Source organism: Phoxinus phoxinus, assembly GCF_949152265.1.
Source record: "Phoxinus phoxinus genome assembly, chromosome: 3".
NCBI classification, from domain to species: Eukaryota; Metazoa; Chordata; class Actinopteri; order Cypriniformes; family Leuciscidae; genus Phoxinus; species Phoxinus phoxinus.
In genome coordinates this window covers 659,712-669,711 of record NC_136878.1, presented here as the reverse complement: position 1 = coordinate 669,711, position 10,000 = coordinate 659,712, and the positions used below count along the sequence as shown (strand labels likewise).

At 45.5% G+C, this 10,000-nt stretch overlaps 1 protein-coding gene across 1 annotated transcript in view; it reads right to left on the bottom strand.

Annotated features, from left to right (window-relative positions):
* The window catches only part of dcc (DCC netrin 1 receptor), a gene marked incomplete at its 5' end in the record, with an annotated part of 182,987 nt that overhangs the window by 115,868 nt on the left and 57,119 nt on the right, over positions 1-10,000 (bottom strand). Inside the window, 2 exons of the mRNA XM_079605559.1 lie at positions 4,732-4,852; positions 5,604-5,758. Coding sequence (XP_079461685.1) covers positions 4,732-4,852; positions 5,604-5,758 — 276 coding nt within the window. The remainder of the gene's footprint in view (positions 1-4,731; positions 4,853-5,603; positions 5,759-10,000) is intronic.

Below are 10,000 nucleotides of genomic sequence, written 5' to 3'. Positions count from 1 at the left end.
TAACGCAACGCCACTTTTGCGTTTTCTCTTCAGAACGTTTCTGTGTAAACATAGCCTGAGTGGAGTTTGAGGAATGCTCGGGATCGTTGTCCTGATGAAGGTCCAGCTCCAGCTTCGTCACTGACGACATGATCTCCTGATCCTTCAGTGGATCATCTCTGCTTCCACACGCTGCAGGTCTCCAGAGCCGGAGGATATAAAGCAGCCGCAGAGCATCACGAGCTCCACATGCTGAACTGCAGACAGAGCTCTTCATTCTTCCTCCTCAGGACACACCGCTGATCCAGAGGGACGAGAAGTTGTTTCATCGCTTCACAGAACAGAATCCAAAAACTTCTGTGGCGTATTTATACGATTTTGAGCAAATTGGAGCCGACCAATTCTTGTACTCTTGGGTCAGTAGTGGTGTAGTCCTGTAGTCCTGTAGTCCTGTAGTGGTGTAGTCCTGGAGTCCGGTAGTGGTGTAGTCCTGTAGTGGTGTAGTCCTGGAGTCTTGTAGTCCTGTAGTGGTGTAGTCCTGTAGTCCTGTAGTGGTGTAGTCCTGTAGTGGTGTAGTCCTGTAGTCCTGTAGTCTTGTAGTCTTGTAGTCTTGTAGTCTTGTAGTCCTGTAGTCCTGTAGTCCTGTAGTAGTCCTGTAGTCTTGTAGTCCTGTAGTCCTGTAGTCCTGTAGTCCTGTAGTCTTGTAGTCTAGTAGTCCTGTAGTCCTGTAGTCCTGTAGTCCTGTAGTCTTGTAGTCTAGTAGTCCTGTAGTCCTGTAGTCCTGTAGTCCTGTAGTCTTGTAGTCTAGTAGTCCTGTAGTCCTGTAGTCCTGTAGTCCTGTAGTCTTGTAGTCCTGTAGTCTTGTAGTCCTGTAGTCCTGGAGTCCTGTAGTCCTGTAGTCCTGTAGTCCTGTAGTCCTGTAGTGGTGTAGTCCTGTAGTAGTCCTGTAGTCTTGTAGTCCTGTAGTCTTGTAGTCCTGTAGTCCTGTAGTCCTGTAGTCCTGTAGTCCTGTAGTCTTGTAGTCTTGTAGTCCTGTAGTCCTGTAGTCTTGTAGTCTTGTAGTCTTGTAGTCCTGTAGTCCTGTAGTCCTGTAGTCCTGTAGTAGTCCTGTAGTCCTGTAGTTCTGGAGTCCTGTAGTCCTGTAGTGGGGTGTAGTCCTGTAGTCTTGTAGTCCTGTAGTCTTGTAGTCCTGTAGTCCTGTAGTTCTGGAGTCCTGTAGTCCTGTAGTGGGGTGTAGTCCTGTAGTCTTGTAGTCCTGTAGTCTTGTAGTCCTGTAGTCCTGTAGTCCTGTAGTCCTGTAGTCTTGTAGTCTTGTAGTCTTGTAGTCTTGTAGTCCTGTAGTCCTGTAGTGGTGTAGTCCTGTAGTCCTGTAGTTCTGGAGTCCTGTAGTCCTGTAGTCTTGTAGTCTTGTAGTCTTGTAGTCCTGTAGTCCTGTAGTCCTGTAGTCCTGTAGTGGGGTGTAGTCCTGTAGTCTTGTAGTCCTGTAGTCTTGTAGTCCTGTAGTCCTGTAGTCCTGTAGTCCTGTAGTCCTGTAGTCTTGTAGTCTTGTAGTCTTGTAGTCTTGTAGTCCTGTAGTTCTGGAGTGGTGTAGTCCTGTAGTCCTGTAGTTCTGGAGTCCTGTAGTCCTGTAGTCCTGTAGTCTTGTAGTCTTGTAGTCTTGTAGTCCTGTAGTCCTGTAGTCCTGTAGTCTTGTAGTCCTGTAGTCCTGTAGTCCTGTAGTCCTGTAGTCCTGTAGTCTTGTAGTCTTGTAGTCCTGTAGTCTTGTAGTCCTGTAGTCCTGTAGTCCTGTAGTCCTGTAGTCCTGTAGTCCTGTAGTCTTGTAGTCCTGTAGTCCTGTAGTCCTGTAGTCCTGTAGTCCTGTAGTCTTGTAGTCTTGTAGTCCTGTAGTCCTGTAGTCCTGTAGTCCTGTAGTGGGGTGTAGTCCTGTAGTCTTGTAGTCCTGTAGTCCTGTAGTTCTGGAGTCCTGTAGTCCTGTAGTCCTGTAGTCCTGTAGTCTTGTAGTCTTGTAGTCTTGTAGTCCTGTAGTCCTGTAGTCCTGTAGTCCTGTAGTGGGGTGTAGTCCTGTAGTCTTGTAGTCCTGTAGTCTTGTAGTCCTGTAGTCCTGTAGTCCTGTAGTCCTGTAGTCCTGTAGTCTTGTAGTCTTGTAGTCTTGTAGTCTTGTAGTCCTGTAGTTCTGGAGTGGTGTAGTCCTGTAGTCCTGTAGTCCTGGAGTCCTGTAGTCCTGTAGTCTTGTAGTCTTGTAGTCTTGTAGTCTTGTAGTCTTGTAGTCTTGTAGTCCTGTAGTCCTGTAGTCCTGTAGTGGTGTAGTCCTGTAGTCCTGTAGTCCTGTAGTGGTGTAGTCCTGTAGTCCTGTAGTCCTGTAGTCCTGTAGTCCTGGAGTCCTGGAGTCCTGGAGTCCTGGAGTCCTGTAGTCCTGTAGTCCTGGAGTCCTGTAGTAGTCCTGTAGTGGTGTAGTCCTGTAGTCCTGTAGTCCTGTAGTGGTGTAGTCCTGTAGTCCTGTAGTCCTGGAGTCCTGTAGTAGTCCTGTAGTGGTGTAGTCCTGTAGTTCTGGAGTCCTGTAGTCCTGTAGTGGGGTGTAGTCCTGTAGTCTTGTAGTCCTGTAGTCTTGTAGTCCTGTAGTCCTGTAGTCCTGTAGTCCTGGAGTCCTGTAGTAGTCCTGTAGTGGTGTAGTCCTGTAGTCCTGGAGTCCTGTAGTCCTGTAGTGGTGTAGTCCTGTAGTCCTGTAGTCCTGGAGTCCTGTAGTAGTCCTGTAGTGGTGTAGTCCTGTAGTCCTGGAGTCCTGTAGTCCTGTAGTGGTGTAGTCCTGTAGTCCTGGAGTCCTGGAGTCCTGTAGTAGTCCTGTAGTGGTGTAGTCCTGTAGTCCTGGAGTCCTGTAGTCCTGTAGTGGTGTAGTCCTGTAGTCCTGTAGTCCTGTAGTCCTGGAGTCCTGTAGTAGTCCTGTAGTGGTGTAGTCCTGTAGTCCTGGAGTCCTGTAGTCCTGTAGTGGTGTAGTCCTGTAGTCCTGTAGTCCTGTAGTCCTGTAGTCCTGGAGTCCTGTAGTCTTGTAGTCCTGGCATGTGTTTAGTACGAGCTGAAACCTCAGTGTCTGTAAACATGAAGTCTTCTGCTGTCACTCGAGGGTTTTTCTGAACCGTTATCTTCCTTTTTCTGCCCCATCCAGGGAGTGTAGCCACTGTTCCTTTAACTCTGAACTCGCAAACTAGGAGACTAACTGTCTCCAGGAACATTTAGTGCCACCGCCATCTTTTTGTATCTCACTCCTTGTTTGTGAAGGGAGATGATATCTTCTCTTAACTTTTTGGACTATTCTTTTGACTTAGCCATATTTATGAACTTGCAGTCAAACGTGACACTCAACAGACCTCGCCAGTTCAGATATTTCATGTGTTCTATCTCAAGCACACCTGGTGTCGCTAATGAAGGCCTTGATCAGTGAGCCGACAGCTGTTCTGCAGATGTGTGCTGTTGTGAGGGATTCTATTAGGGGGTTGAATCGTTTTGAAACTGCATAAGTCATAAAAAATTGCATTTTCAGTTAAATTTGAAGAAACCGCTTGAAACATTTGTTGTGTTGAGGCATTTCAATTATTTTTTTCTTGATTTGATCAGCTGAAAGTCTGTACATTTTGCCAATTAACTTTGCAAGGGGAATACTTTAAATTATAACTGTATAAATATATATATATATGCACACATATATTTGAGGCAGACGAGATGAATATCAATATCTGATCCAGTAAATCCATCCAGACGATTAGAGTCATCATTAATATATGCGACAGTTTGTGTTGATCCGTGTCTCTTATTAAAGTGAATATGATAATTAAATCACAGCCTGTTAATTACACAGATGAGATTAATGGATAGAAACACTGTCAGAGAGACACTCCCACACGCGCACACACACACACACACGCACACACGCGCACACACACACACACACACACACGCACACACGCGCACACACGCGCACACACACACACGCACACACACGCACACGTAAACGCGCACACGCACACACACACACTTTTCTGCACCGAATGAATGAATCATGATTTCTCTCACTTCATCAGTTATGGTTATTCATTCAGAGTTATGGTGGTTCTGGAACTGGTGTCACACACACACACACACACACACACACACACACACACACACACACACACACACACACACACACACACACACACACACACACACACACACACACACACACACACACACACACACACACACACAGCTCACTATAGAGGGATTGAACAGAGACCAGGGGTTTAAAAGTTCAAGAAGACACTCAGTCAGACTGAAACCCTGGCATGGATCTGTGTGTGTGTGTGTGTGTGTGTGTGTGTGTGTGTGTGTGTGTGTGTGTGTGATCAGTGTTCTAAATGCACAGCAGAGCATTCTGGGTAAAGCTTTCAGACATCAGTGATACAGATCTTAAGACTAAACCTTCCTCGACCGAAACATGTGCTTTCAAAGAAGAATAAAGCACTCAGGAGGATGACAGATCACACACACACACATACACACACACACACACACACACACACACACACACACACACACACACACACACACACACACACACACACACACACACACACTGTTGCTGTGAAAGAATCACATCTGGCCCACAACCAGCAAACATCTGCGACTAACTCGCTTGCAGTCGTTCAGTGTGTGTGCGAGTGTGTGTCTGTGAGTGTGTGTGTGTGTGGGCATGTGGTGTGTGTGTGTGTGTGTTCTTACCGGGCTGCAGCAGGATCAGTTGAGCCATCGCTTGACTGTTTCCCGCCTCATTCTCAGCGATACACTGATAGAATCCTTCATCTGATCGAACCAGACCCAGAATCTGAAGATGACCGCCGTCCTGCAAAACACACGAGAGAATCACACACACACACACACACACACACACACACACACACACACACACACACACACACACACACACACACACACACACACACACACACACACACACACACACACACACACACACACACACACACACACACACACACACTCAACATGAGGATGGACATTTAAGACACATCAAGATTTCAGGAGCTCCACTGAGCCGTGCATTCAGGATTTAATGAGCACTAAACTAGACTACAGGTTTTACTTTTTCATTGATGCAAAAAATAAAGAGTGATTAATAAATAAACACAGTAGTTAAATTAAATGAATAAATATTAATAAATTAAATAATTAATTAATATGTATGAATGAATGTATAACAGCATTATATGATTGAATAAAAAGTCATTCAAATAAATAAATATAAATAAATAAATAAAATGTAATAAATATAAATAAAGGGTGAAAAATAAATAAACATGAATAAATAAATAAATATTAATAAAAAATATATATTTATAAATATGAATGAATTAATAATAGTATCATTTGATTGAATAAAAATGTATTTATAAATAAATATAAATGCATAAATATATACAAATCAATAAATAAGAATGAATAAATAAATAAATACATATAAATAAAATAACAAAACAAACAAATCATTCGTTCATTCCTTCCAACACTATAGGGATCTGATCCCCCAAACACACACACTTCTGCTGCATCTGAGATATCATGAGTGTGTTTCTCACCACGATCTGGAAGTAGTCACTGGGAACGACCATCTCGCCGTTCTTCACCCAGCGCACACTGGGCTGAGGGTTCCCCGTCACGCCGCACTCCATCTCCACATCCGCGCTCTCGTACGCGTACATGTTCGACGGGTAGTTGAGGAACTGAGGCGGCACTGGGAGAGAGAGAGAGACCACGATAAACATCTGTGTGTGTGTGTGTGTGTGTGTGTGTGTGTGTGTGTGTGTGTGTGTGTGTGTGTGTGTGTCTCCACATCCGCGCTCTCGTACGCGTACATGTTCGACGGGTAGTTGAGGAACTGAGGCGGCACTGGGAGAGAGAGAGAGACCACGATAAACATCTGTGTGTGTGTGTGTGTGTGTGTGTGTGTGTGTGTGTGTGTGTGTGTGTGTGTCTCCACATCCGCACTCTCGTACGCGTACATGTTCGACGGGTAGTTGAGGAACTGAGGCGGCACTGGGAGAGAGAGAGAGACCACGATAAACATCTGTGTGTGTGTGTGTGTGTGTGTGTGTGTGTGTGTGTGTGTGTGTGTGTGTGTGTCTCCACATCCGCGCTCTCGTACGCGTACATGTTCGACGGGTAGTTGAGGAACTGAGGCGGCACTGGGAGAGAGAGAGAGACCACGATAAACATCTGTGTGTGTGTGTGTGTGTGTGTGTGTGTGTGTGTGTGTGAGTGTGTGTGTGTGTCTCCACATCCGCGCTCTTGTACGCGTACATGTTCGACGGGTAGTTGAGGAACTGAGGCGGCACTGGGAGAGAGAGAGACCACGGTAAACATCTGTGTGTGTGTGTGTGTGTGTGTGTGTGTGTGTGTGTGTGTGTGAGTGTGTGTGTGTGTCTCCACATCCGCGCTCTTGTACGCGTACATGTTCGACGGGTAGTTGAGGAACTGAGGCGGCACTGAGAGAGAGAGAGAGACCACGATAAACATCTGTGTGTGTGTGTGTGTGTGTGTGAGTGTGTGTGTGTGTGTGTGTGTGTGTGAGTGTGTGTGTGTGTGTGTGTGTGTGTGTGTGTGTGTGTGTGTGTGTGTGTGTGTGTGTGTGTGTGTGTGTGTGTGAGTGAGTGAATGTGTATGTGTATGTGTATGTGTGTGTGTGCGTGTGTGTGTGTGTGTGATGATCAGCAGCAGATAGCGGATAAGACTGGTGGAGGATTCCCAGAATTCAAATGAATGAAGCACACGAGCGGAAGATCCCGGCCTCAAACACACACGACTCCCGATATATGAACACAATCCTGTCAGATCTCCAGAGCCGAGAGAGAGAGAGACAGGAGGCGGCCGTCACCCGAGAACATCACTCCCGCGTGGAGACAGACGTACTGTCGTGATTAAAGGAGACTCTCTCCCGGAGCCGGAGAACGAAAGGCTCATTTCACCGGGAGAATTACGCATCGATCGGCTCGTCTCAGGAGCAGTCGCACACTCGTCTCAGGAGCAGTCGCACACTCGTCTCAGGAGCAGTCGCACACTCGTCTCAGGAGCAGTCACACACTCGTCTCAGGAGCAGTCGCACACTCGTCTCAGGAGCAGTCGCACACTCGTCTCAGGAGCAGTCACACACTCGTCTCAGGAGCAGTCGCACACTCGTCTCAGGAGCAGTCGCACACTCGTCTCAGGAGCAGTCGCACACTCGTCTCAGGAGCAGTCGCACACTCGTCTCAGGAGCAGTCGCACACTCGTCTCAGGAGCAGTCACACACTCGTCTCAGGAGCAGTCGCACACTCGTCTCAGGAGCAGTCGCACACTCGTCTCAGGAGCAGTCGCACACTCGTCTCAGGAGCAGTCGCACACTCGTCTCAGGAGCAGTCGCACACTCGTCTCAGGAGCAGTCGCACACTCGTCTCAGGAGCAGTCGCACACTCGTCTCAGGAGCAGTCGCACACTCGTCTCAGAAGCAGTCGCACACTCGTCTCAGGAGCAGTCGCACACTCGTCTCAGGAGCAGTCGCACACTCGTCTCAGGAGCAGTCGCACACTCGTCTCAGGAGCAGTCGCACACTCGTCTCAGGAGCAGTCGCACACTCGTCTCAGGAGCAGTCGCACACTCGTCTCAGGAGCAGTCGCACACTCGTCTCAGGAGCAGTCGCACACTCGTCTCAGGAGCAGTCGCACACTCGTCTCAGGAGCAGTCGCACACTCGTCTCAGAAGCAGTCGCACACTCGTCTCAGGAGCAGTCGCACACTCGTCTCAGGAGCAGTCGCACACTCGTCTCAGGAGCAGTCGCACACTCGTCTCCAGCACACACGCATCACACGGAATCAGAAGTACTGGGATGAAATGTATTTGTGATGTTTGTCCACTAGAAATGACTGAGAGGATGCAGAGCTTTAGAGCTTTCATTGTATAATACTGGATGGATGGAATGATAGAACAATGGAAGGATGGATGGATGGATAGAATGATAGAAAAATTGATGGATGATGGATAGAACAATGGATGGATGGATAGAATGATAGAAAAATTTATGGATGATGGATAGAACAATGGATGGATGGATAGAATGATAGAAAAATTGATAGATGATGAATGGATAGAACAATGGATGGATGGATGGATGGATAGAACAATGGATGGATGGATGGATAGGACAATGGATGGATGGATGGATGGATGGATGGATAGAACAATGGATGGATGATGGATGGATGGAACAATGGATGGATGATGGATGGATGGAACAATGGATGGATGGATAGAATGATAGAAAAATTGATAGATGATGAATGGATAGAACAATGGATGGATGGATGGATGGATAGGACAATGGATGGATGGATGATGGATGGATAGAACAATGGATGGATGATGGATGGATGGAACAATGGATGGATGGATAGAACAATGGATGGATGGATTGAATGATAGAAAAATTGATGAATGGATGGATGGAACAATGGATGGATGGATAGAATGATAGAAAAATTGATGGATGATGGATGGATAGAACAATGGATGAATGATGGATGGATAGAACAATGGATGGATGGATGGATAGAACAATGAATGGATGGATGGATGGATAGAACAATGGATGGATAGAACAATGGATGGATGATAGAATGATAGAAAAATTGATGGATGATGGATGGATAGAACAATGGATGGATGGTAGAATGATAGAAAAATTGATGGATGATGGATGGATAGAACAATGGATGGATGGATAGAATGATAGAAAAATTGATGGATGATGGATGGATAGAACAATGGATGAATGATGGATGGATAGAACAATGGATGGATGGATGGATAGAACAATGAATGGATGGATGGATGGATAGAACAATGGATGGATAGAACAATGGATGGATGATAGAATGATAGAAAAATTGATGGATGATGGATGGATAGAACAATGGATGGATGGTAGAATGATAGAAAAATTGATGGATGATGGATGGATAGAACAATGGATGGATGGATGGATAGAACAATGGATGGATGATGGATGGATAGAACAATGGATGGATGGATGGATAGAACAATGGATGGATGGATGGATGGATGGATAGAACAATGGATGGATGGATGGATGGATGGATAGAACAATGGATGGATAGAACAATGGATGGATGGATAGAATGATAGAAAAATTGATGGATGATGGATGGATAGAACAATGGATGGATGGATGGATGGATAGGACAATGGATGGATGTATGGATAGAACAATGGATGGATGGATGGATGGATAGGACAATGGATGGATGTATGGATAGAACAATGGATGGATAGAACAATGGATGGATGATGGATGGATATAACAATGGATGGATGGATGGATGGATAGAACAATGGATGGATGGATGGATAGGAAAATGGATGGATGGATGGATGGATGGATAGAACAATGGATGGACAGAATGATAGAAAAATTGATGGATGATGGATGAATGAATAAATAAATATATAAATATGTTATTTATAATTGTTAAAAGTAATGATTTATTTTAATGATAATTATTGAAATGTTGAAATAAATTAAAGGGCCATGAACTGAGAATTAAAATGTTCCTGATCTTTTGAGAATTGAGAGATTGTTATACTATAAAATACCCTGTGCGTTTCAGAACTCAAAACCTCCTTGTAATTCCGAAACCGGCAGGATCTGAGAGCTGGGGACTCGCAGAAGAACAAACGCCTACGCCACCGCGTCTTTGGCTCCGCCCACTGGAGCGTTATGAATATTACATGAGAACGAGAAAAGATCGACACAGGATCAATACCATTACCTTCCAAACCATCCGAACGCTGGGAAAGTGTTCCTGTTTCTCAGCTCTGCATTATTTGGTGCTTCTCACTGTGGATTATTTGGTAAGTTTCGGCGCAGGCGATTCGCAATCCAACGAACATATAAGTAATCATGTTTATTCTAATGATCTGTGAT